This window comes from Medicago truncatula, chromosome 8 (assembly GCF_003473485.1).
Source record: "Medicago truncatula cultivar Jemalong A17 chromosome 8, MtrunA17r5.0-ANR, whole genome shotgun sequence".
Lineage (NCBI taxonomy): Eukaryota > Viridiplantae > Streptophyta > Magnoliopsida > Fabales > Fabaceae > Medicago > Medicago truncatula.
Genome location: NC_053049.1, coordinates 6,111,835 through 6,138,811, shown reverse-complemented (window position 1 = coordinate 6,138,811; position 26,977 = coordinate 6,111,835). Strand labels below are relative to the sequence as shown.

The 26,977-nt window shown below is 31.2% G+C and overlaps 1 protein-coding gene across 3 annotated transcripts; it reads left to right on the top strand.

The window, feature by feature from the left end:
• Positions 1 to 3,622: 3,622 nt before the first annotated feature.
• LOC11419904 (disease resistance protein RUN1) lies at positions 3,623 to 18,484 on the top strand. Of its 3 annotated transcripts, none has more exons than XR_005643382.1 (6): positions 3,623 to 4,129; positions 13,701 to 14,772; positions 14,865 to 15,167; positions 15,255 to 16,842; positions 17,242 to 17,351; positions 18,177 to 18,314. XR_005643382.1 is itself a non-coding variant. In XM_039828505.1 (5 exons), the coding sequence occupies exons 1-5, from the start codon at positions 3,666 to 3,668 to the stop codon at positions 18,251 to 18,253; spliced, it is 3,504 nt and encodes a 1,167-aa protein (XP_039684439.1). In that variant the 5' UTR covers positions 3,623 to 3,665; the 3' UTR covers positions 18,254 to 18,484. The 3 variants fall into 3 exon arrangements, 1 of the variants encoding a protein (XP_039684439.1); XR_005643383.1 differs by having other exon boundaries at positions 17,242 to 17,337; positions 18,177 to 18,306; XM_039828505.1 differs by lacking the exon at positions 17,242 to 17,351 and having other exon boundaries at positions 18,177 to 18,484.
• The last annotated feature ends 8,493 nt before the right edge of the window (positions 18,485 to 26,977 follow it).

Below are 26,977 nucleotides of genomic sequence, written 5' to 3'. Positions count from 1 at the left end.
CAGAATTATACAACTTAGAATTAGAGAAAGTTAGTCCCACCTTTACCTTAGATTGATCGATTGAAAGGTTCTCTGGTTCTCCTCTTCTCTTGATTTTCTCCTTTTTTCTTTAAAAGCAGGTTTCACGTAATCTTGTTTTCTAATTCCAACTCTCCCCTTTTATATAAATCTTTAACCTACTTATTTTATCTTATTTCCAAATATGCCCCCAAAGTCTCAATATTCTATTTTAATATATATATATATATATATATATATATAAAATATAAAATATTTCTATAACAAATAACAAATATATCTCTATAACATATATATTTCTACACCAAATAACAAATATATTTCTACACCAGATAACATATATATTTCTACACCAAATAACATATATATTTCTACACCAAATAACATATATATCTACACCAAATAACATATATATTATACTAATAAATACCAACATATAACATAACAAAATATCACTCATCAAAATAAATTTACTAAATTATAAAAAGACGTCTAAATTCAATAAAATAAATAATAAAATAGGGCGTTACAGCCGGCTTAAATATCCTTTATGCTAGTGATCAAGCAAGTGGGTCTCAACTTTGGTCTTCTATAATTTGTGCGAAAAAGTCCTCAAGCACAATTATTCTTTGTGCGAAAAAAGTCCTCTATGGGTCTGATTTGTGGTTACTTAGTCTATAAGTAATGACGATATTTAGGTATTTAGGCCGAGCTCTAGAGGCTTCTAGAAGCTGGTTAAGGCAGCGCCCTAAGGAGGGTGTGCCCCGGGCCTTAGAGCCTTTTTAGAAGGGCGTTGAGGCCTTTAAGAGGGTCTTTAGACCCTTTGTGAGGACTCCTAGGTCCTTAGGAAGATATTGACGGTCCAGATACAATCCGTCAAAATAAGGTTTGTAAAGACGTACTCAAGAAAAGCAAAGGAACTTAAAAATAGATTATAAACATTGATGAGAATGCAACCTCCAAAACTAGTACTCAAGATAAAAAATAAGTATTTTGATATCAACCACCAATAAGTTTAAAGTTTGATCTGCTCACCAAAAGTTTTAAAGTTGTCGTCCTTATGTTTAAATATTCGACCATTCCGTTCTTTCCATATTGCGTCCATATTCTTTGTCAAAAAATATCAATTGATATTCTGAAAGGTCATATATAATTTTTATTTGCTAAAAAAAACTCTTTTTTTTTTGTTTTTTTTTGGCTTTCGCAGCGGTTTTCGACCCACTAAAGGTGAACGACTAATCCGGCTCATGCGTAGTGGCATGCGCACTGGCCAAGCGTTGTTCCTCCTGGGAATCGAACCCGGTATTCCCCGGATACGTCCTTGAAAGGAGCTCCTTGCCACTGAAGCCCAAACAACTTGGTTACTCTTATTTTAGTTTAGTAACAATATCATTACAAAAAATTAAAAATTAAAAATTAAAAGAGATTAATTATATTGTAAATTTGGTTCACACATGACACATGCATTCAATCAAATTATTATATCATAATGTGTCACTTTATTATCTTAATTTCTATCATATCTCTATCTATGTACATGATGAAATATGATTTGATGAATGTGTAAACGAGTTCTATGATGAATATGAATGTAAATTAAATTATTCTTTTTTTAGGTGATAATTAAATTATTCTTCTACCTTCAACCATAATTGTTTTTTTTTTTTTGACAAAAATCATAAATCATTTTTGAAGTTGGAAAATAACGATAATATATTAACCCAACTATTTACTGTTCCCGTGAATTTAGCTCAATTTATAAAGACAATGCATAATATATGTGAGGTCTGAGATTCGAACCCCTAACATCAAAAAAAAAAATACCAACTATTTACACTGAATAATTAAGATTAGTACAAAATTGTTATCAACAATAAAAATAAAAGAATTAACTGAAACTCAAATATTTAGCCATATTTTGATGAAAATAACATTATTAATACTAATATTATGGATATTATTATTATGTAAATATAATAATATGTAAATAAAATTAACGTACATATTATTACATTTTAACACTTGACATTAGCAACTTGAAGGTGGAGTGGTAAAAGTTTCTTTCTTTATATTTTTTTTTTGTCTTAGATGAAGTGGTAAACCACTAAAACTAAACTCACGCGCAATTGTGAGGTTTCGGGTTCGAACTCGGGTCATGACGTCCGGCCTTGCAATTTCGACATTTGCAAGTTGAACTAGGACTTCTAGACAAAACTTTCTTTATTAAATAAATTACACTCACCTCCCCTCAAAGATGCTTGAATTACACTCTCCTCTCCTCTTATGTTAAAATATACAATCCCCTCTTATGGGTCCTCAATAATATTTATTTTTATAATATTTCTAATTTGTTTTGAATAAGAGGGGAGGAAAGTGTATATTTTAACATAAAAGGAGAGGGAAGTGTAATTCAATCATCTTTGAGGAAAGGAAGTGTAATTTACTCTTCTCTATTTTAGTTGCACATAAATGATGGTTCGAATCCTATTCCTAGAATTTCAAATTCCAATCCAAAATTTTCTTAAGAAAATGAGGTGTCCTTTCTTCCAGCTGGCATGGGAAACGTATTAAAACGAAGCTTTGCATTAAAAGAGTACTAAAGGCCATAAAAAGGTATTAAAAGAGTACTAAAGGCCATCATGAATGATCCAATTAACTTGGGGCAGTGCTAAACCGTACTGGATTAAAAAACCGGCTCTCATCGGTTTTCAACGAGTTTCATCGGGTTGTGGCGGTCTAATTACATTACCGATTTGATAAGTGACTCGAATCTGTATATCCATCTAGTTCCCGATCTGAGTCGATTTTTAAAACTATAGTTACTCGTTATATATTAAGAGGAATGTTAGTAACACTCTCTCTAACACTCACATTTTTATAGGATGAAATTAGTATATCCCACCACTTTGTGCATGTTCAATTTTCAAAGTGTAGATCCACAATAATTTAAATCAATAAGAGAGTGAGTATTAGAGAGAATGTTTAAAAGAGAGTGTTGTTATCATTGCTCATATATTAAATTAATCCCCTAATAAAATATATAAGAAGTGGTCGTAATGTGCATGAAATAATGGAAAATTCTATGGTGAAGTCATGAAAATAACTTTTTTGGTGAAGTTAATACTATAGCATCAAAAATATAGTGAGTAACACCCCACTGTTTGTACAGTGACATCAAAAGTTCAGTCCCCATAGTATCGTCAATTCATCAGATTAACAAGACTACATTTAATCTAATTTTATCCTATCTTGTTTTAAGTGTAACACCCCACAAAGTGTAACACTTAAGACTATCACATAATATCATCAACTCTGTTTGCATGTTAAAGATGCCAACGATACAATACAATAGTACTTGTAAGTCCAAGATGTTGCAAGCATTACTAGATGAATTACTATTGATCATTAATTAGTAATCAACAATTTAAAAATGAATCAAACATTAAGATCATGATTAACTTTCCCAAAAAAAATCAGTTTTCTAATGCACCATAGAAGCTCCTATAAATAATAGTAGTAGATCAATATCGAACGTGGGGTCAAGATAACAACAATAAATAAGCCAGCCACATTATTTAGTGTTTTACATCAAGTTTGTGATAGATTCTCAGTCCAAAACAAGAAGAAGTTTGTGGTAGTAATCGGTAATGACCACCTCTCACAAAAAGTATGATGTATTCGTTAGCTTCAGGGGAGAGGATACACGCTCAACCTTCACTGCACAGCTTTATCAAACACTCAAAAAGGAAAATATCATAACATACATTGACGAGAATCTTAACAAAGGAGAAGAGGTTGGTCCAGCACTTGTTCAAGCAATCCAAGAATCACGTATGTCTCTCGTGGTTTTCTCAGAAAACTATGCTTCCTCAAAATGGTGTTTGGATGAACTCCTCAAAATACTCGAATGTGGAAAATTTCATGATCAAGTGGTTATACCTGTGTTCTATAGAATTGATCCATCAGATGTACGTCATCAGACGGGAAGTTACAAGGAACCATTTGCAAATTACCAGATAGATCGCAAGAGCAATGAAGACAAAGTGTCTCAATGGAAAGCTGCTCTCACTGAGATCGCCAATATCTCCGGATGGGACTCCAGAATCTACGGGTAATTAATTACTTTCCTTTCACTACCCTTAAATAATTATAGGTAATTTGTTTAACAGCCGATGAGAATTAGTCACACGAGCGGGGCTCGAACTCGGATTCTCTCGAATTCAAGACCTGTCTTTTTACCATAAGACCAAGCTTTTGGAGTCACACAAGTAAATTTGCAAGTGGCGTCCACGACTAATTTTCATTGTTTTTTTTTGTTGCATAAATTACACATAATTTTTCAAGGCTAATCTAGAAAAAATATTTGTTAATACATGTATGCAAAAACTCTTGATAAAGAGTTTGATCCTCAAGTCTTTACCGTTGTAAAAAAAACTTTAAAATAAGAGAGTGCAGTTTGTAACTAATAAGCCCTTCAAGTTATGGATCTGGTTGATCGTCTTGAACAGGGATCTGGTCTCTGTTCGTCTTGAACAGTGCTATGATTGTTTAATAAAATTTATTGTTTCGAAAAGAAAAGAAAAATTATGGATCTGGATTTGATGCATTTACTGCATTGCCTATATTTATATAGATTGAGATTTTTTCTCTATTAAGTATATTAACAGTGCATTGCCTATATTTATATAGGTTGAGATTTTTTCTCCATTAAGTACATTAACTAAACAAATTATTATAAAAGTTTAATTGTTTGATATACTCTATAAAATTTATGATAAAATATAATTCTTCAAAAAGTTTATGCAAGCGAAAAAAGTACATAAAGTTGGGGTAAATACATAAAACTTAGAGGGTGTAAAGCTGTATATGCTTCTGGCGGTTTTTTTTTTCTAGATTACCCTCTCTTATTTAGAGGATATTTACCCTCTCATAATATCAACCAATCAAAATGTAATATACATTAACAACATTAAATGTCATAAATGAGTCAATTTTTTTCTAAAAAAAGAATCAATTATAATCATAAGGTAACTTTTAATACTTTTAATTTTTATTTAATTATAGACATGATTACATTAGAGGTCATTTATCTTATTTATTTGTTACACTTGAGTCATTTATCTTTTTTTTTTTTCCGCTTAGGTCTTTTATCTCTTATAAAAGCACATATACATCATTTTTCTCATTTTTTTTTATTTAAAAAAAATACATAATTTTATTTTTTTAAAATATATTCTTATTAAAAATGAAATAAATCCAGAAATATGATGAAGATGTTCATCATCTTCATCTTCTTTCTTTAAATCTTCATCATCTTCATTGAATCAAAAAAATTTCTACACAAATATATCTCCAAATATCATGAATTAATGTTATATTCACCTCAAATCTTCTTTTAAACACAAAAATCAAAACCCTATAGAGAAAGAGATTTAGTTTCATCACAAAAAAAATAAATTTAGTTATATAAATTGTCACGCATTATATTATTATTATTATTATTATTATTTTCTAACTCAATATTCAAGCCCGACATAAAAATAACCCAAAAATTGAGAGCAGCTTTGCACATCAATTTTGTTCTTTACAGAACAATCTTAACTTTCGTAAAGCCCAACCCTTCCGCCAGTGACTAAGCCTCCACCATCCACCTTGCAACATTTGTGAAATTAAGGTTTTGATTTTTGTGTTTAAAAGAAGATTTGAAGTGAATATAACATTAATTCACGATATTTGGAGATATATTTTAGGAGAATTTTTTTTATTTAAAGAAGATGATGAAGATTCAAAGGAAGAAGATGAAGATGATGAACATCTTCATCATATTTTTGGATTTTTTTTAGTTTTAATAAAAATATATTTTTAAAAATAAAATTATGTATTTTTTAATAAAAAAAATGCGAAAAAAGATGTATATGTGCTTTTAAGAGAGATAAAGGACCTAAACGGGAAAAAATAAAGATAAAGGACCAACATGTTACAAATAAATAAGATAAAGGACCCATAATGTAATATTGCCTTAATTATATTTAGGTGTTCAATCTTAATTAATTTACACTACAGGACTGGCTTAAAACAATTAAAATTTTAGATCAAATTTCTTTCATCTGAATGTCCTTAAATTTATCAGTTATATTCATACAATTTCTTCTTCCCATTTTGATTGTTCAATTTTGTCGTTCCCAACTGCCGCATTTTTCATTTTCGTGAGAATCGTCATCGTTCGTTTGATTTCAAATATCGTGAGAATTGCCGTTATTTCCAGTACCACGTCAAGTATGATGACTTTGAAGGGATTTTAAGAGGGTTTTTCAAAATTTTAATCCTCTTTGCGGAAGAAATCCCATTGAAACGGATCTTGATTAAATCATTAATCACTAATCAAATAGAAATTTAAATACTTTAAGATTCATGTGTTTACCTCTTGAAGAGCAGAACCTTTGTAGAAGAAATATTTCTGATCACGAGCAAAGCAAAACAGCGATGCCTCTACTCAGTCCACACGAACAAAACTTCTCCGATGACCGGTGCTAGCCAATTCCAATGAAGATTCAGAGAGAAGAAGGTTTAGAGAGCGGCGGCTAGGGTTTCACAACTTTTGTGAATTAGGTTAAGCACTCACAAAAAGTTAGTAATGCTTCAACACAAGGGTTCTATTTATAGAATCACTTGTGTGGTCAGCAAGACAACACTTAAATACACCGTACCTTACGGTGGACCGCGTTTCTCTATTTTTCGTAAATTAAATAATAAAGTCATATTTAATTATTTAATTAATAATAAGTCTCACTTATTATTTATAAATAAGTCTCACTTATTATTTATAAATAAGTCTTACTTATTTATTTCTCTTATCTATCTGTCCTTTGTGTGTGACCCTATAGGTTCCTGTAACGTTGGCAATAATATTAAATCACATATTTAATATTATAAACAGTGAGCGGTATCTAGCAACACATCACTGCTACCCAAGTGACGAGAATGTCATGTGATCTGACGAAACCTTTCTGTGATAATGATCATGTGTATAATTACCTTTTTGCCCTCATGTCTATATTGAACACAAGGCATAGACCGTGTCATCCTTGTCTAGTTCAATATTGGGCCCGTAGACATTTCTCCTGTTATGTAGGAGGGGCAAATTCCATCTTGGTCACTCATGTCCCTCAGCATGATTCATGGAGTACCCATCAACCAACTTTATAGTCATCTTGTTACGAACAACGTTTGAATGGTGACAAAGCACTCGACTCCAACATCTAGGGTACATAGTGGTTTCTGGTCGAAGGGTGGAATACACCACTATCACTATGAGAATATCTTATGACACTTTTCATAACTTTTACTATATAGTATTCTCATGGCGGATCAATCCAATATAAATATTACTCCTAATATTTATATCTATGTGAAGACTTGATAACTCTTTATCCATGATCTGTGAGATGTGATCATCACTCTACCCATATAATAGTCTCTATGCTTTAATGATATCCCACTTCTCAATAAAGCTTGACTACAGATACTTTAAAAATAGTTTCCTTATGTTTAACGGGGTCTCACAATTAAGTTATACTTAATGTTCCATTAAACGGACTAACTATTCTAGGGACTTTATTATTTTGAAACAAAACAAAATCAATAAAGAAATGTCTTATTATTATATATTCACAATATATACTTATATCAATATCATGATACAAAGCCAAACTCAATCAATATAGATTGGCTATTAGGGCTTACTCCAACAGACTTGATTTTTCTTTTTGATTTGATTTTTCTTGGTTGTGAGGTAGTTAATTATAACAATTGAGTAAGTCATCCGTTGTACTTTGAGGGCTGCTAGCAGGTGTTGCCGCTGTGATGTTGTGTGAGTTTGCTAGCATTTTTTTGGTTGCTGCTGAAATGGTTATGTGATGAGGCTTTTGTTCTTTTATTTGGACTTAAAGACTTTTGCTGATAGTGAGACAAGTCTATGCGTGTTAACAGATTTTATTAGGTTGGCTGCTCAAATAAAAAAAAAAAAGTCACGATACATGACGCGGTTCTAGAAACAATGACAATTCTCACTATATATAATTGGAAACTGCGGCAATTTGGAACGACAAAATTGAACAATCAAAATGGGAAGAAGAATGAAAAAGAACAATAATTGATCAATATGGAAGAATAAAGAAGAAGAAATTTGAATGAAGGAGATGTTTTTGTTCTCACGTTCTGGGTTCTGGAATGGAAGAAATTTTATGAATGTAAATGATGAATTTAAGGACATCCAAATAAAAGAAATTTGATGTAAAATTTTATTTGTTATAAGTCTTATAGTGTAAATTAATTAAGATTGAACACCTTAATATAAAAAAAATTAAATCATTTGCTGTTTCAAAAAAAAATTAAATAAAAATTAAAAGTATTAAAAGTTACCTTATGATTAAGATTAACTCTCCATAAGAAAAAAAAGATTATTAACTCTTTTATTTTTAGAAAAAATCTACTCATTTATTTGACATTTAATGTTACCTATGTATATTACATTTTGATTGATTGATATCATGATAAAGTAATTACCCTCTAAACAAGAGAGGGTAACGTAGGTCTCACCCTTCTAGCTGTGCTGAGAGTGTTATTTTAAGAGATGCTATGTCTAGAGCACCTGTTCCTCAAAAAACGTCTAGAGCGTTTGTTTTAATTTTATTTTTTTTAATTGGTTTTTATTTTAATTTTATTTTGTTTGTATTTTATTTTATTTGGTTAATGTTATTTTATATTTAATTTTTTATTTTAACAAGACCGTATTTTCTTTTAATTTCCAAAATCAATTGTTTTTTCTTTAAAATTACATTTATACACATGACAAACATTAAATGAAGACACATCATCACTAAAACACATGGGGGCCTTTAAATCTGAAAAGGGGAAAAAGATGGGGTGCAAAATCGTTCAATTAAAAATATGGGATGCAAAATCGCACAATTGACAAAAGATAGGGGGAAAATGCAATTAAGCCTTCTTTTAATTGAAATATGCGTGGGTCATTGTACCCAACAATATTATATTTGTGATCCCACCAATTTGGAAATACTTTTCACATAAAATGTTGGTACTCACATGCATTTCAAAGAAGGAGGCTCACCCCAAGCATCTACCACCCTTAAAGGCCAATTGAAGAGTAGGCCCATGACTCGAACCTTGGGTCCACGTTGAGTAAGAGTTAAGTCTCCACGAGTTTTGCGTGAGGTTTGAGGGGCAAGTACTCGCTCGAATATCCAAACCTAGTTACCAGGCAATACGAACAAGTAGCCGTCCACAATTATAAGATATAGTTGTTGAGCCATTGGGGGAGAGGATGCAATATTCCTCTATATATAAGTGGACCATAGCTAACCCTTAACTAATTCACTTTTTACCCCCTAAATACGGTACATCTTACGCTTAATACTTGGTACCCTGCCTACAAGGTCTAACGCTAAGTACATTAGCTTGAACATTTGGCGTCCAATGTGGGGTTACAGTAGAGTTATTCCCCGATCATACTTTATCAATATGAACCAAATGGTGCTATAAGGAAACAATGAGGTGTTGTTGGTCGTCTAAGCTGTGGTCAAGGATCTAGGACGCTATAACGAAACCCTGCAAACACAAGTCGAGGAAATACATCAAGCGCAATAATTTATGGAAATCTTGATGGAGGAGAAGTCGATAACCACAACCCATAAGATAGAAGATCTGGGATGCCCATGTTCCATCGAACTTTAAACCGACACGTTTTATGGAAAAAGGGATGTTTTGGATCACCTTATGGCTTTGGGCACCCAAATGGCGATCTTCAGAGTAATCGAGACTGTGAAGGGAAAACTTCTCTCCGACACATTGAAGGACGCAACCCTTCAGTGGTATATGAACCACCCAAGCCACTTCATCATGGGATACAAAGACGTCCATATCAAGTTGGTCCATGAATTTACGGGAAGCAAACATCCAATCAAAGCACAAATCCATCAAGAGAGCGGAGAATGAAAAACTTATCTCTTCACATTCCTTAGCCTTCAATCCCTTGATCCTGCTTGAATCCTTTTTTGACTTCAATAGAGAACCCTCTACACATGTAATTGAGAGGTTTATCCTCTATAGAAACCTCATCAACATATTGTTTTTCCCCTTTCCTCTTTGAAAGATGGACTTACATGCTCAACAAATCCAAACCGGCCTCGACACAACCTCATTCTTGGTTAGCCCTTTTACTCTCTAACAAGGATCATTGGAGTTTTCCACTCATCATTACCAATTATACTCAAGTTACATGCAAACACCATGACACAATTAAAAAATGATCTTCATTCAAACCAACACACAAAGATTCTCACAGTGACATAAAAATTTTACTTACAAAGAAGACTCTTCAGAGTAACATTATCTGACTCTTTTTCAAATTGAACCTGAAAATCTATTAGGGCTAAGGATATTGGATAACTTGTTACTTCTTTCTCAAAAGCATAAAACTTATCATAGCAGAAAACTTTCATTGGAACCATATCACTCATCCAATAAAGAGGAAATAATCGCTCACCCTCATCATTGAAAATGATTCCCTCAAATTTATCATTACCTTTGACCTGAAACAATCTGCTGTTAAAATTGTTATAGTTTCATTTGACCTAATGAAATTGCTCGGATAATAACAATAACAAATAAAGTACACTGTATGAAAGGAAAATGAAAAAAAAAAGGGTGAAAAATTCCTTTCTAATCCGAAGGAAATTAAGACCAGCAAAGAAAACACCTTGAAAATGGTGGAGGATCGGTTGAAAGGAAATAAAAGGTAGTGGAATAAAGTTTTTGGGTGGAAGAAACAATGATGATTGTAGGGGAAAATATAGAATAGTTGAGAAATTAAAAAGACTCGCTCCATTAATGACGCGAGTCTTGTGTAACAAGTGGCGCAAAGGTGATTGATAGACAATCTAGGGAAAAAATCGTGCATTTGACCAATGCAATGATTCAAAATAGTCGAACATAAGAAAATGCTCCATATCTATGCTTTTTTGAAAAGAGAACTCGACCTACGTCTAAATTGGTATTCAAGCATTTCACCCTTACATGTCTCGTTCTTAGAGGGTTATGGACTATAGGGTTGGCTCTAACCACATCAGAAAGGATTATTCAAGCAATTACCCTTACTAACATCGTGCTTGGGGGAAGGTTGATTAGATTGATTGATCGGCCCAAACATCCACTACTCTCAGAGCCCAATTGAAGAGAGAGGAAGGCCATGACCTAAACGTTGGTTCCATGTTGCTTATGAGTTAAATCCCTATCAATCTTGGGCAATGTTTAAGAGGCAAGTAAGAGCCCAAATATCCCAACCTAATCACTAAGCGATACTTGAGGAAAAAGTCTATATCTGTTCAATGTTATAGGATAAACTTAAATGCATTGCTGACCCTTAACTCTTAACATAGTTGAGAAATTAAAAAGACTCGCTCCATTAATGACGTGAGTCGTGTGTAACAAGTGGCGCAAAGGTGATTAGTGGAGTTGGCCGTGATAGAAAGAGAAGAGACACATTGATAGACAATCTAGGGAAAAAATGGTGCATTTGACCAAGACAATGATTCAAAATAGACGAACATAAGAAAATGCTCCATATCAATGCTTTTTTGAAAGGAGAACTCGACCTACGTCTAAATTGGTATCCATGCATTTCACCCTTACATGTCTCGTTCTTAGAGGGTTATGGACTATAGGGTTGGATCTAACCACATCAGAAAGGATTATTCAAGCAATTACCCTTACTAACATCGTGCTTGGGGGAAGGTTGACTAGATTGGTTGATCGGCCCAAGCATCCACTACTCTCAGAGCCCAATTGAAGAGAGAGGAAGACCATGACCTAAACGTTGGTTCCATGTTGCTTATGAGTTAAATCCCTGTCAATCTTGGGAATGGTTTAAGAGGCAAGTAAGAGCCCAAATATCCAAACCTAATCACTAAGCGGAGGAAAAAGTATATATCTGCTCAAAGTTCTAGGATAGACTTAAATGCATTGTACCTCCCAAAAAAAAAGCTATCTTGGTCCCATAACTTTAGAAAATGTTGCAATTTTTTAAAGATAGGAGGCCATAAGTGCATATTGTCTTAAGGATAGAGGACCAAAATCACAATTTTTTTAAAGTTATGGGGTCAAAAGTGCATTTAAACCTATATATAGCTACTGAGCCATCAAAGGAGAAACCTTTATCCTCACACTTATATAGAGGCACCCAACTAAACCCCGACTCATTTACTTTTTACCCCTAAAATACTAAACATATCATAGGCCTAGTACTAGATACCCTGCATATTCGAGTTATATAATTCAAAGTGTTATAGAGTGCGTGTGCGAATGGTGATTCTCAAGGAGTTAAAATCCCTTGTCGTGAAAAAAACACATTAGCCCTTGATAGAACAACGTGAAAGTATAGAGATTAAGGAGAGCGGTTTGTGACAAATTGAGAGAATTAGATAATAGATGAGAATCAAAGAGATATTATTGATTGAAAATTTCATTTTTGTGATTTACCTCAAAGTCTTATTCATACAACAAATTTAACAAAGTTTCTAACAAACTAGGCAGTTACTTTTTTTTTTTTTTTTTTAACTAGGCAGTTACTTGTAAAACAAGGTAACTACCTAACTAACTAATGCATTAAACCTTCTAATAGCCATGTCTTACATAATCGAAGGCACGAGAGGAAATTAGATTTTCAGGCTTTTGGTGGTGGATGGTAATGGAGCAAATTTGATTCGTTTTAACTAAAATTTCAATATGTTATTGCCATCACTTTGTATTTTTTATATATTTTACCGGAAGCTTTAGTTCCTCTTAGTTTGGTTGGTATACCTTGTTTTTAGAAGTGTTGCTTTGTTGTCTGGTTTCCACCCGTTGCCTAATTTTATTTTATTTTTTGTCAAGTAGTCTATAGTGGTTAGATTCACACACATTGTGTGTAGAGAAATGGGAAATATGAAGTTCAAACCCCGGCCACAACTTATAATGTGCCTGATAGCTACTAAATAAGCTACACTTATGGGTCTTGTTCCCTAGCGTTATTAGAAAGGATATTGAGTACCCATTATTTTACATCTAGACTAGGTCTCTCGTTTTTTTTTTTTGGTAGATAGACGAAAATGACAAAGCTATTATAAACTAGGTCTCTCGTTTCTATTATCTCATATTGAGGAAATTTTTCACGCTAAATATTCGGCGTCTTTGATATTTAATTTTTTTGTTATTGTGCTTTGAAATTTGTTTTGGATGGTTGTTTATTTAATTGCACATATGTGGAAAAATTATTCCACTTTAAAGAGATGTCATGTCTGGTTTTTTCCAACAGATACAAATAATGATAAAGTAAGTTTGATAAAATGGCTAGAAGGATTATGAGTTGAACAAATATCATTTTGAATTGCAATAGAGAGATCAAATTCAAAAGGAAAAGTAAGAGGAAACAAATTTGACTACAAATGAAAACTGGGAGTGTTCTTCTTATTATCTATATATCTATTTTTTTTACTAATAGTCCTTATCTAGTTAAATATATGGTGAATGAGAAATATCGAAAAAAGGGGTAAATGAGAGTGCTATTGATCATATACCTCCCAAACAAATCCTGATCATTATTTCATTATATTTACCTTCTTGGATAGGGATGATTCTCAACTCATTGAGAAAATTGTGGAAGATGTTGGGAAAAAGTTGTCTCGGATGTATCCTAATGAATTAAAAGGTCTTGTTCAAATTGATGAAAACATAGGATATACTGAATCACTACTGAAAAAGTATCAAAGAATTGGAATATGGGGCATGGGAGGAATCGGAAAGACAACCATAGCCAGACAAATGTTTGCCAAGCACTTTGCAGAATATGACAGCGCTTGCTTTTTGGAAAATGTAAGTGAAGATGTAGTAAAACTCGGACTAATACATGTTCGTAATAACCTTCTTGGTGAGCTACTAAATCGACAAATCAAAGCAACTGAGCATGGATCTGCATCGATTTGGAGGAGGCTGAGTGGTAGAAAAGTTTACATTGTACTTGATGATGTGAACACTGCATTGATATTAGAATATTTGTGTCAAGATCTTTATGACCTTGGACCACACAGTAGACTCATTATCACAACAAGAGACAAACATATTCTTAATGGAACAGTTGATGAGATATATGAGGTCAAAAAATGGAAGTTTAAAGAATCTCTAAAGCTTTTTAGTTTAGGAGCCTTCAAGCAAAGTTTTCCCATGGAGGGTTACAAACGTTTCTCAGAAAGGGCAGTTGAATATGCAGGAGGTGTTCCATTAGCTTTAAAAGTTTTGGGTTCATTTTTTTATTCAAGAAATCTTGAATTCTGGGAATCTGAATTGAATCATCTAGAGAAAAAAGGAGAATCCTTGGATGGAATTCAAGAAGTTTTAAAAGTGAGCTATAATAGATTAAAAGAACGATATCAGAAAATGTTTCTGAACATCGCATTCTTTTTCAAAGATGAAAATAAAGATTTTGTCATAAGGATACTTAGTGCAAGTGGTTTCAATGCTAGTAGTGGAATACAGATCCTTGAAGAAAAAGCTCTTGTAACAATTTCAAGCAGCAACAGGATACAAATGCATGATTTACTACAAAAAATGGCTTTCAATATAGTTCATAATATCAAAGGCCCAGAAAAGCTAAGCCGGTTGAGGGATAGCAAAAAAGTTAGTAGCATTCTTAAAAGTAAAAAGGTAATATACACAATGTACCCTTTTAAAAGACATATGCATGTGTTTACATATCTGATTTGTCGTCACTAACAACGTTGTCTTTTGTTAATTAGGATACTAGTGCGGTTGAAGGCATAATATTTGATTTATCTGAAGAGGTTGATTTACATATCCAAGCTGAAACATTCAAAGAGATGACTAAATTATGGTTTCTTAGATTTTATGTCCCTTTGGGTAAGAAGAGATCCACTACCTTGCATCATGATCAAGGTATTATGTCAATTTCTGATAAATTGAGATATCTTGAGTGGAGTGAATACCCATTTAAGTCTCTTCCACATGCTTTTTGTGCTAACCAGCTTGTTGAGATTCACTTGCCGCGAAGCAATGTAGAACATATTTGGGACGGAAATCAAGTATGTGTTTCGGTGTGTGATTTTAGTTTAAAATTTAAATGGGGAAAATTACTTTTTAACTCATCCTTTTGTCTTGATATGTTTCAGGAACTTGTGAGTTTAGAGACAATCAATCTAAGCGAATGCAAGAAGTTGATCAAACTCCCTGATTTGTCTAGGGCAATAAAACTCAAATGCCTCTATCTTTCCGGTTGTCAAAGCTTATGTGCAATCGAGCCTCATATTTTTTCGAAGGACACACTTGTTACCGTGCTACTAGATAGGTGCGAAAAATTACAGAGTCTTAAAAGTGAGAAACATTTAAGATATCTTGAGAAGATCAATGTCAATGGCTGCTCTCAGCTTAAAGAATTTTCAGTGTTCTCAGATTCAATTGAAAGTTTGGATTTAAGCAACACAGGAATCAAAATATTGCAGTCATCAATCGGTCGCATGAGGAAGCTTGTGTGGCTCAATTTAGAAGGCTTGCGACTTAAGAATCTACCCAATGAATTGTCTAACCTGAGATCACTTACAGAGCTTTGGCTTTGTAATTGCAACATAGTAACTACATCCAAGTTAGAATCCATATTTGATGGTCTGGAATCATTAACAAGATTATATTTGAAAGATTGCCGATACTTGATTGAAATCCCTGCCAACATCAGTTCCTTATCATCATTATATGAATTAAGACTAGATGGAAGCAGTGTGAAGTTCTTGCCTGCAAACATCAAGTATGTCTTAAGGCTAGAAATTATCTCCTTAGACAATTGCACAAAGCTTCGTATTTTGCCAGAGCTTCCACCACACATCAAAGAGTTTCATGCCGAAAATTGCACCTCATTGGTCACCATATCTACTTTGAAGACTTTTTCAGGAAGCATGAACGGAAAGGACATATACATTTCATTCAAGAATTGTACGAGTTTGGATGGGCCCTCCCTTCACGGAAATCTTGAAGATGCTATATCAACAATGAAAAGTGCTGCATTTCACAATATATTAGTAAGAAAGTACAGTTTGCAAACACGCAACTATAATTATAACAGGGCCGAGTTTTGTTTACCCGGAAGAAGAGTTCCACGACAGTTCCAATATCAAACAAAAGAATCTTGCATAAATATTGAACTTTCTAAACTCTCCTATTCATTGGGATTCATTTTCTCAGTTATTATTGCTCCTCCACCCATTAATACATTCAATGATGGTCTTACAATTCAATGTCAGTGTTATTCAAAAGATCGAAAGATGGTGGGATATGCGTCTAAGTGGCATCACAAAAACACCACAAGATTGAATTCAGATCATATTTTTGTGTGGTATGATCCGTACATTTCTGACATCATATGGGAAAGTGATGAAACAAATGTTACTTTTGAATTCTCTGTTTCTACTGTTTCAGCGGAAGGAGTTTATAACAACTTTATGACAGTCACAATGAAAGAATGTGGGATCTGCCCAATTTATTTCTCAGAATTTCAAATGCTTTTAAGCATACTAAATTTGGACAAGGAATCACAATTAAATTTGTGCGATGCTGTGAAATCTGAGTCAACATTACATGGAAGGTATGAGGAGGTATGCAGTTACATTGAATCAAGTGACACATGTGGTGGGGAGTCAAGCTCGGACGATGGTACCGAGCTACCAAACCAAGAGTTGGCCTTGAATCAAAAATGTGACTGCTTAATAGGTAAGAAGCTTCTTACTCCCTTTTACGAATTATGTAAGTTTGGTCCTACTTTCATTAAAAAAAAATTTACTCGTCCTCAATCGGGTTGAGTTCAGCTGAAAGAATTAAATACGAACAACGTGGTGAACTAAGATTTAAATTTCAATTGATAATGGTACCCATATTTAGTGTCAAAATGTCATGAATATGATTATCTCCTGTGGAAGAATTTATGAGAAACAAAACGAATATTTAATCAACATACTGGGATAAAATTAATGTTGCCAAGACATGCTGACATGGTTAAGAAACTTTCTTCCATATGAAACGTATAGGGGTAAAATTAATATATTGCATCATTATACAAATAACAAGAATTTTTATTTAACATTTCTTTGGCTCCATGTTTTCTATAAGCAGATCCATTTAAGTGCTTGTGGAGGTTGATTTGCACCTGAAGTTGGGTATATATGGAGCTATATGTTCTCTTTTTCATGGAAAAGTTCACGAATGCAGGCATGTTTTTCATGGTATAAGCAATGTTTTAAAAATGATAAAACTATAGCAAGGTTCCACTACTAAAAAAAAATAATATTAGCGAGGTAAATTTAGAGACTGAAAATGTCAAATCTCTCTCTAATTCCGTCACTAAATTTTTAGACCAAGGAATTTGGGAGATTTTATTTTTTCCGTCACTAATTTATCTCCCTAATTTTGCTTTTTCTATTAGTGTTCTTTAACTAAATTTAATATTCCAAACAAATTCTTTTTTTTTTTTTAAGAGTCTAAAATGAAATATATTAACACCGCCAAACAAACCCATTATTTTGTCGACCACCTGCATAATTGAGCTTTCTTTTGCATTTAAAATCCTTTTGTTTCTTTCTTTCCATATTTATTATTTACTGTTGCAAACTAAATGACCTGTAATCTCGTCAAGTTAGTAATTTATCTTTAAAAATCTCATTTGAAACTTTAAATTAAGTTATATGATCTCCGATGCAGTTTTGTCTTTAAAAATCGAAATGAATCAGTTGGTTCAATTGAGAACAGACCATCTCGTTGGTTGATTTGATCTCAGTTGTCTCACGATTAGTATGTAACATGTTTTTTTTTTTTTAATTATTTATTTTAATAATTAGTTTATCATCTAATTCAATCATAGTTAAACTGATTAAACTACTATGACTCAAAAGTCTCATCCATTCCAATTTTAAAACATTGGATAAAAAAGGAAAGGGTGGACGAGGGGCTAATTTGTTTGGGATTACGATTGAAACGGGATGATAAATTTCAGAATCATTTTTTCTTATAGAATTTCATTTTTTTAGTAAAAAACATGTCACTCATGGCAGATTGCTCAACATTTGAGGCGGCAGCAGCAGCAGCAAGTCAGGTCTTCTGCATTATAAGTGCAGGAAACATGGTTTGAATCGCGTACGAGGTGGCAGATTTCAATAATCTATTGCAGAAATTAAAGCACTATCTTGCAGCTTGTTCTTATGTAAGGATGATTTAATTTATCGTCAAGTTTACTTTTTTTTTCAAATGGTTTACTAAACCCATTAACTTGTATAAACTGTGCATGATCTTATACACTATATAGGATTAATTGTTTAAATTATCTTTATATATATACACGTGAAGTCTGAAAAATGACTTGTGAAAAGGAAGAAAAAAAAATTCTACTTCTTTAATTTGTAATTCTTTCTATTTTTATCCTTCGATGGCTCAACTACGCATAATCTATTATATTTATTATGTGAGCATTTCAATATATCCATAAGAACCACACAACAACTTGCTGGATTAATAGAAAATCTAACCTCTCCTTATATTCCCTCCATTTAAGTCTAACATAGTACTAAGAAGACTCGCTAAATATGTATGGTTGGGGTGGGAGTTTGTTTTACCTTCAAATTTATCGAGTCTTCTTAGTACTATGTTAGACTTAGGTGAAGTGAATAAGAAGAGGTTAGGTTTTTTATCAAGTATAAGAGCTTATGATGTAAGCTCTAATGTTATAAGCCCTAATGCTATAAGCATTTATATAAGCTATTTATCCAAACGGAGCCTAAAAGGAAAAGTTGACATATTTATAGGGACCAAAAACATATTTAACCCTTCATTTTAATATGTGCTCCCTATTGTCTGTCTCGTAAGACTAAAATTGAGTTTATGGTTTACTCCTTCTACTTTTAGAATGAAATATAAATAAAAGTATAGTAGAAAAGTTAATATATATCGTTAAAAAATTAGTCTACATATATCAATTTTTTAATTACCCTATTTGCTTATAATTTATTTGGGAGGGAATATAGTTTATAAAGTTTGTATGATTATAACAGACATGTTTGATAACTTTCAATTTTACACAAGTCTATAGTTTCTTTTCATGACCTTATCGTGGTTTTTGATAAGTTAATTCAAATAGTTTATAATTTTTTTTTTCATTTTATCCATGAAATCTTAATTGAAAATAATAAATATTAATTAAATACATATTATTTTATGTCTTTTCATATTTATAAGTTACTTCCACCGTTAATTTTATCAAAAACTACAAATTCAATCAACTATTTTATCCATTATCAGTTATAAACTAGACAAAACTACACAATTCGTCCCTTACCTTAAATTTAGGTAACACTTTCGTCTTTTATATTTTTTGTCCCAATTTAATCCTTTGTAATATAATGTCAATATCATATCATTTTTATGCGAATTTTTTGATGAAATATGAGTTTTTAGATTTGTATGGTGAAGATTCGGATTTGTTTATAAGTTTGATGAGTTTTTGATGATTTTTTTAATAAAAAAGGATAATTATGTCGGCAGTTTATAACCTAAAGGACTAAATCGAGACAAAAAAATAAAAAGAATGAAAGTGTTAACGAAAATTAAGTTAAGGAACGAATTGTGCGATTTTGCCAATAAACTATTTGTAAATCACCCGCCATAAACTAACTTATTAGCTATCCTCAATTTTTTTACCCGAAAAGCCCTATGCAATTATTAAGGATAAAAACTTAAACTTTTTGTCAAAAATAAATAAAATTTGTATTGGAAAAAATATTTTTTTCATTTTTTAAAGGTTCATGTTTCAAAATAATTTTGTATATTTTTAAGGCTTAATTACACTTTTGGACCCCTATCTTTTCAAAAGTTGCGGTTATGGACCCCTAACTAATTTAAATACAAAACAGCCCCCTATGTTTTGATTATTTGGCAGTTTTGGACCCCCAGTCCATTGTTGACTCGGTCAACGCTGACGTGGCACCCTAAGTGAGGTGCCACGTGTCAATTTTTTTATTTTTTTTTGCCTTGGGGGTCCAAAACTGCCAAAAAATCAAAACATAGGGGGCTGTTTTGTATTTAAATTAGTTAGGGGTCCATAACCGCAACTTTTGAAAAGATAGGGGTCCAAAAGTGCAATTAAGCCCTATTTTTAATTCTTTAACCCGTATCGCATAAGCATTTATTAACATTTTTTTTCCTTTTTTCATCAAAACATATCGAATAATTCTTCTAAAAAAAAATATAGTAATCGAATACTTGACAAAAACATAATAATAAAACCTTGACCAAAAATATATTAATCGAATAGAGTAAAATAAGTAAACATAAATAAATAGTTAATTTCCCCCCTGAAATTGTAAGTTTCATCAATTACCCCCTTGAAATTAACAAAACTTCAATTACCCCCCTGAAATTTCACAACGTTAGTCAATTTACCCCCTTCGTCAAATTTTTCTGTTAGTGAACATGACGTTTTGCAAATACCCTCCTGAAGTTTTGCACTTATGTGCAAAATGCCCCTCAAACTTAAAAATTTATATTATTTTTTTCTTAAAAACAAACAATTAATAGTTAAATATTAAAACTAACTATTAATTTTGGAATTTGAGAAAACTACATGCATATATACATCAAAATAGGCTCCAAAATGGGGAAAAATATGTATTTTTTAAAGTGACAATAATGGGATGATTTGTGGATTAATATTGAGGGTTGTGTAGTTTAAATGATTTGAGCAAATTGTTGAAGGAGTTGGAGGAGTTAAAAGACTAAGATGGTGAAGGAGAAAATATAAATTTAAATCTAATTATTAATTTGTTTATAAACCTCTAAAAATAATAATTTGTCTATTAGAAATAACCATTATTGTCACTTTAAAAATACACATTTTTCCCTATTTTGATGTATATATGTCAATAAAGGATGTCAACCCCGGTCGTTATAACTAAAGGCAAAGCTGGACATATTTGCCTTAAGCCAATTAAAAGACATAAACTTGACCCTTTCTGCTAGACGATCCGAAGTCATTAACTTATTCTGAAAAATCCTGTTATTTCTTTCCTTCCATATAACTCAGACACAAGCATGTCAGATTACTGTCACAAAAAAGGGTGAAGATAAACCTGCTAACCGACCAAAAGATGAAGTTTTATCTTAAGAATAAAATATTCAACACATTACAGCTTTAGAAAATAGTTTTTTTTTATTTTTTACATAAAACAACGACTTTCACTCTTAAATATCCAAAATTTCTTACACACTTGCTCATAAAATATATTTTGTGATGAAATAATATGTTTTAAACTTCGAGGTGAGCAGTTAATTGCTATAATATTGATGTGTGTAACATTTTCTATGTAGAGGCGTTACTCTGCATCTGCATCTGCATCTAAAAGGAAGTAAAAGGTTTATTATTTTTTCCAGGGCCAATGAGATGTACTTGGGGAGGTCTATGTGCATATTCAGCAATGAGATATCCAGGAATTTTCTGATGTTTTCTTTTTTCAGAAAAATATAGAATCGCATCAAGAATATATAGTTTGTTTTTAATGTATTGGAATTCTTGAATACATGTCCAATTTTTTGCATAACAAAAAAGTTTAGATTATAGAAGATACAGGTTTATGCAAGGTCCGGAAGAAACATCAAACACACCACAAAATCACATAAAGCAGATCTTGATTAAACCAGAAAATACAGCATTGCATTATTGTGCAAGAAATAAATAGATGTTGCAGAATTATAACTACGTGCAGAAACGGTATTAATAATTAGCTTGCAGAAGCAAATGCATTAAACCAAAAGTGTTTAAATCAGAAAACAATTATACTAAAATGCAGCATAAAATATGCATAATTAGCAGAAACTATGCACAATTCAACGTGATTATGATGGATTATGTAGAAATTTAAAGAGAATGCAGCAGCAGCAGTGCAAAATTAACAAAGAAATTAAAACCAAGATTGAGATATGAGCCTTAAAAGTGTATCTTTGCTCGTAATAGTAACCGGAGGGTGTACGATTCAATTTTTGCCTACAACAATTATAATTCATCAAGCACAGCAATTCATTAATTATGATTAATTTTTACGTACTTTTTTCTCAGTCATTATTATAAATAAATAATCATTTGTTAAGTTTATTGAATAATTTATAAAAAAAGTGATTGTTATTTGTTTGAAAAGTGAGTTTTTTTTTATGATAGTGTATGGCCGGAGTATTAAATAGAGTATTGTCCAAAGAAATAGTAAGACTATAGGGTCAACTTTGAAGAAGAAGCATAGTTTTGGGAGTATGCCACGAGAGCACGTGGGTTGCTTTGACAGTGGCAGGCAAACAAAGTCAAACATTTCCCATCTTTTTATTCATGGTTAAATATATTTTAGATCCATATAAATATGTCAAATTTTCGTTTTAGTTATTCTAAAAAATTTCTTCAACTTTTAATCCCTATAAAATTTTCAATCACTACTTTTGGTTCCTATTTTTAATTTAATTTTTGTATTTTTTTTAATGAAATTATGCAGAAATTTGTAAAATATTCTAAAAAAGTTTCCTAAAAAAAATATGAATTTTTTAACAAACCACAAATTAAATATGAATTTTTAACCGTAAAAAAATATAAAAATTCATACTAAATTAATGTTTTGTTAAAAAATTCTAAATTTTTTTTGGAGTGATTCGTATAATATTTTGAATTTTTTGAAAAATTTTATTTAAAATTATGAATTCTACATATGAATTTACTTTAAAAGAGAGATAAAAAATGAAGATTGAAAATTTTATAGAGACTAAAAGTTGAAAGAAAATTTTAGAGAGACTAAAAGGAAAAGTTGACATATTTATAGGGACCAAAAACATATTTAACTCTTCATTTTAATAGGTGCTCCCTATTGTCTATCTGGTAAGACTAAAATTGAGTTTATGGTTTACTCCTTCTACTTTTAGAATGAAATATAAATAAAAGTAGTAGTAGAAAAGTTAATATATATCGTTAAAAAATTAGTCTACATATATCAATTTTTTAATTACCCTATTTGCTTATAATTTATTTGGGAGGGAATATAGTTTATAAAGCTTGTATGATTAAAACATACATGTTTGATAACTTTCAATTTTACACAAGTCTACAGTTTCTTTTCATGACCTTATTGCGGTTTTTGATAAGTTAATTCAAATGGTTTATAACTTCTTTTTTTCATTTTATCCATGAAATCTTAATTGAAAATAATAAATATTAATTAAATACATATTATTTTATGTCTTTTCATATTTATAAGTTACTTCCACCGTTAATTTTATCAAAAACTACAAATTCAATCAACTATTTTATCTATTATCAGTTATAAACTAGACAAAACTACACAATTCGTCCCTTACCTTCCCTCCAAAAAAAAAAATCCGTCCCTTACCTTAAATTTAGGTAACACTTTCGTCTTTTATATTTTTTGTCCCAATTTAATCCTTTGTAATATAATGTCAATATCATATCATTTTTATGAGAATTTTTTGATGAAATAAGAGTTTTTAGATTTGTATGGTGAAGATTCGGATTTGTTTATATGTTTGATGAGTTTTGATGATTTTTTTTAATAAAAAAGGATAATTATGTCGGCAGTTTATAACCTAAAGGACTAAATCGGGACAAAAAAAATAAAAAGAATGAAAGTGTTATCTAAAATTAAGTTAAGGGACGAATTGTGCGATTTTGTCAATAAACTATTTGTAAATCACCCGCCATAAACTAACTTATTAGCTATCCTCAATTTTTTTTACCCGAAAAGTCCTATGCAATTGTTAAGGATAAAAAATTAAACTTTTTGTCAAAAATAAATTAAATTTGTATTGGAAAAAATATATTTTTCATTTTTTAAAGGTTCATGTTTCAAAATAATTTTGTATATTTTTAATTCTTTAACCCGTATCACATAACCATTTATTAAAAAAAAATTTCCTTTTTTCATCAAAACATATCGAATACTTCTTCTAAAAAAAAATATAGTAATCGAATACTTGACAAAAAAATAATAATAAAACCTTGACCAAAAAATATATTAATCGAATAGAGTAAAATAAGTAAACATAATCGACAACTGTTGCATAATTTAAGGATCTTGGATTCCCACGGCAAGTGGTTAATTCATAGCTAGATTCCCTATTCCTTCACTAACCCTAAACGGGCAAAAAGACAGCTGTACCATTAAAAAAAAATTTGGTTGAAGTACCATTATATCATTTTAATTCTGTTTCTTCTTTTTCTTGTTTAAAGAGTTGTTAAAAATGATTTTGTCGATGGAAAATTGATTATGACGTATGTTTGATTATTTTAAAATAAAATTGGTTAAATGTTAATAAATATCCTAAGAATACTTACTAGAAGTTAAAATGAAGTTTTTTTTTTTAAACCAGCCAAAATGAAATATATTATATTATCAAAGGTGATTCATCTCACATAAGATGTGCAAAAGAGAACACTTATCACAAACAAAGTTTAGTTACATTATGAATTCGAAAGCAGAAACGAAAAACAGAAAAAAAAATGGACAAAAAGCTACACCAGCACACCCATACACAACAAAGGATGTCGCCCCCAGTCGTTATAACTAAAGGCAAAGTTGGGCATATTTGCCTTAAGCCAATTAAAAGACATAAACTTGACCCTTTCTGTAGACGATCCGAAGTCATTAACTTATTCTGAAAAATCATGTTATTTATTTCCTTCCATATAACTCAGACACAAGCATGTCAGATTACTGTCACAAAAAAGGGTGAAGATAAACATGCTAACCGACCAAAAGATGAAGTTTTATCTTAAGAATAAAATATTCAAACACATTACAGCTTTAGAAAATAGTTTTTTTTTTTACATAAAACAACGACTTTCACTCTTAAACATCCAAAATTTCTTACACACTTGCTCATAAAATAAATTTTGTGATGAAATAATATATTTTAAACTTCGAGGTGAGCAGTTAATTGCTATAATATTGATGTGTGTAACATTTTCTATGTAGAGGCGTTACTTTGCATCTGCACCTAAAAGGAAGTAAAAGGTTTATTATTTTTTTTAAGGCCAATGAGATGTACTTGGGGAGGTCTGTGTGCATATTCAGCAATGAGATATCCTGGAATTTTCTAATGTTTTCTTTTATCAGAAAATTATAGAATCACATCAGAATATATATTTTGCTTTTAATGTATTTGAATTCGTAAATAGATGTCCAATTTTTTGTAGAACAAAAAAGTTTAGATTATAGAAGACACACACCTCTATGCAAGGTCCAGAAGAACCGTCAATCTTATTAAGGATTTACAATGGAATTTACGTTTAACCTACGAACCGAATAATTCTGAACTTAATAAGTGCATGAATTGGAAACACACAACAAAATCATGCAAAGCATATCTCTACTAAACCAGAAAATACAGCATTGCATTATTGTGCAAGAAATAAATGGATGTTGCAGAATTGATAACTACGTGCAGAAACGGTATTAATAATAAGCTTGCAGAAGCATATGCATTAAACCAGAAGAGCTTAAATCAGAAAATGGTTACACTAAAATGCAGCATATTGACAAAAGTTTATTTGATTTTCCTAAAATAAAATTCGAATATTTCCCACAGTAATAATTTGGTCTTTCGAATTGATTTAGATTAATTCGATCCATATGGGATAATCCATATGGGATAATAATGAATAAAACAAAGGACAAAAAATAGGGTGAGGGGGTCGAACTAAGTGTATATAGAATCTAATCGTTATAAGACAACTCTTAGTTTTTTAGGGGTTTCCAAGAATGATTCTCGAATCCTATTGAATCTAAGGTATAACTAATTGGTTTGAATATGAATAATAAGCAGAAATGATGCACAGTTCAATGTGATTATGATGGATTATGCAGAAATTTAAACAAAATGCAGCAGCAGCAGTGCAAAATTAACAAAGAAATTAAAACCAAGATTGATATATGAGAAGAAGTTAGAACAAACAAGAATTGATTATTGTTTTCCCCTTTCGCTTGAATATTATTTATATTCCAAATATTTGAATATCTTTTAAAAATAAACTTTGAAATAAAAATTTTAACAATAAAATTTCTGGATTATTTTACTCTACAAATTTTAAAAAAGAAAACTTCCAGAATATAATTTCTGTACCTATATTTTGATTTCAGCGGCAAAAATCCTTCCGTTAGAATGAACGGTCTCTAGTTTGCTCAAGGCCATATAACAAGAATCTTGAATATTTTCAAACGAGTAGATGGAAAATGGCTAAATATGTTTTTAGTCCTTATAAATATGACAATTTTTTGTTTTAGTCCCAAATTTTTTTCCATCTTCACTTTTGGTCCCTCTTTTAAAGTAAATTATATGTAGATATCATATTTTTGAATAAAATTTTTTGCAGAAAAATTCATAATATTATTAGAATCCCTCCCAAAAAAAATTATAATTTTTTAACAAAACATGAATTCAATATGAATTTTTATATTTTTGAAGATAATTGGACGAACTGTTTGCACTTCGAACTGAATCGGGCTATTTCAAAGCAAGCCGATGAATCCGAAGATTTTGTTTGTGGTGTATTACACCAATTGGTTAATTATATGCTAGTTTTATGGCTTTATTTCATTTATTTATAATCAAATAGTTCTTCCCCATTGTGTAATTTTTATGAATTTGCCAATTTTTCATACAAGGAGTTGCCATGGTCAAAGATATCGTAGCTGACACAAGCTTCCATTACAACAGAGAAGTTAACGGACAACTAACGGTGTTAACATACAAAGAAAGAATATTTAATTAAAGAAACAAATAAGGGAGGTCAATGTTCATTTTTAAACTAAAGGGGGTC

Excerpts from the sequence above, each read along its gene's own strand:
- LOC11419904 (XM_039828505.1), top strand. The coding sequence starts at position 3,666 with ATGACCACCTCTCACAAAAAGTATGATGTATTCGTTAGCTTCAGGGGA. Across the intron at positions 15,168-15,254 it reads ATATTTGGGACGGAAATCAA|GAACTTGTGAGTTTAGAGAC; the intron begins GTATGTGTTTCG and ends GATATGTTTCAG. Across the intron at positions 16,843-18,176 it reads AAAATGTGACTGCTTAATAG|ATTGCTCAACATTTGAGGCG; the intron begins GTAAGAAGCTTC and ends CACTCATGGCAG.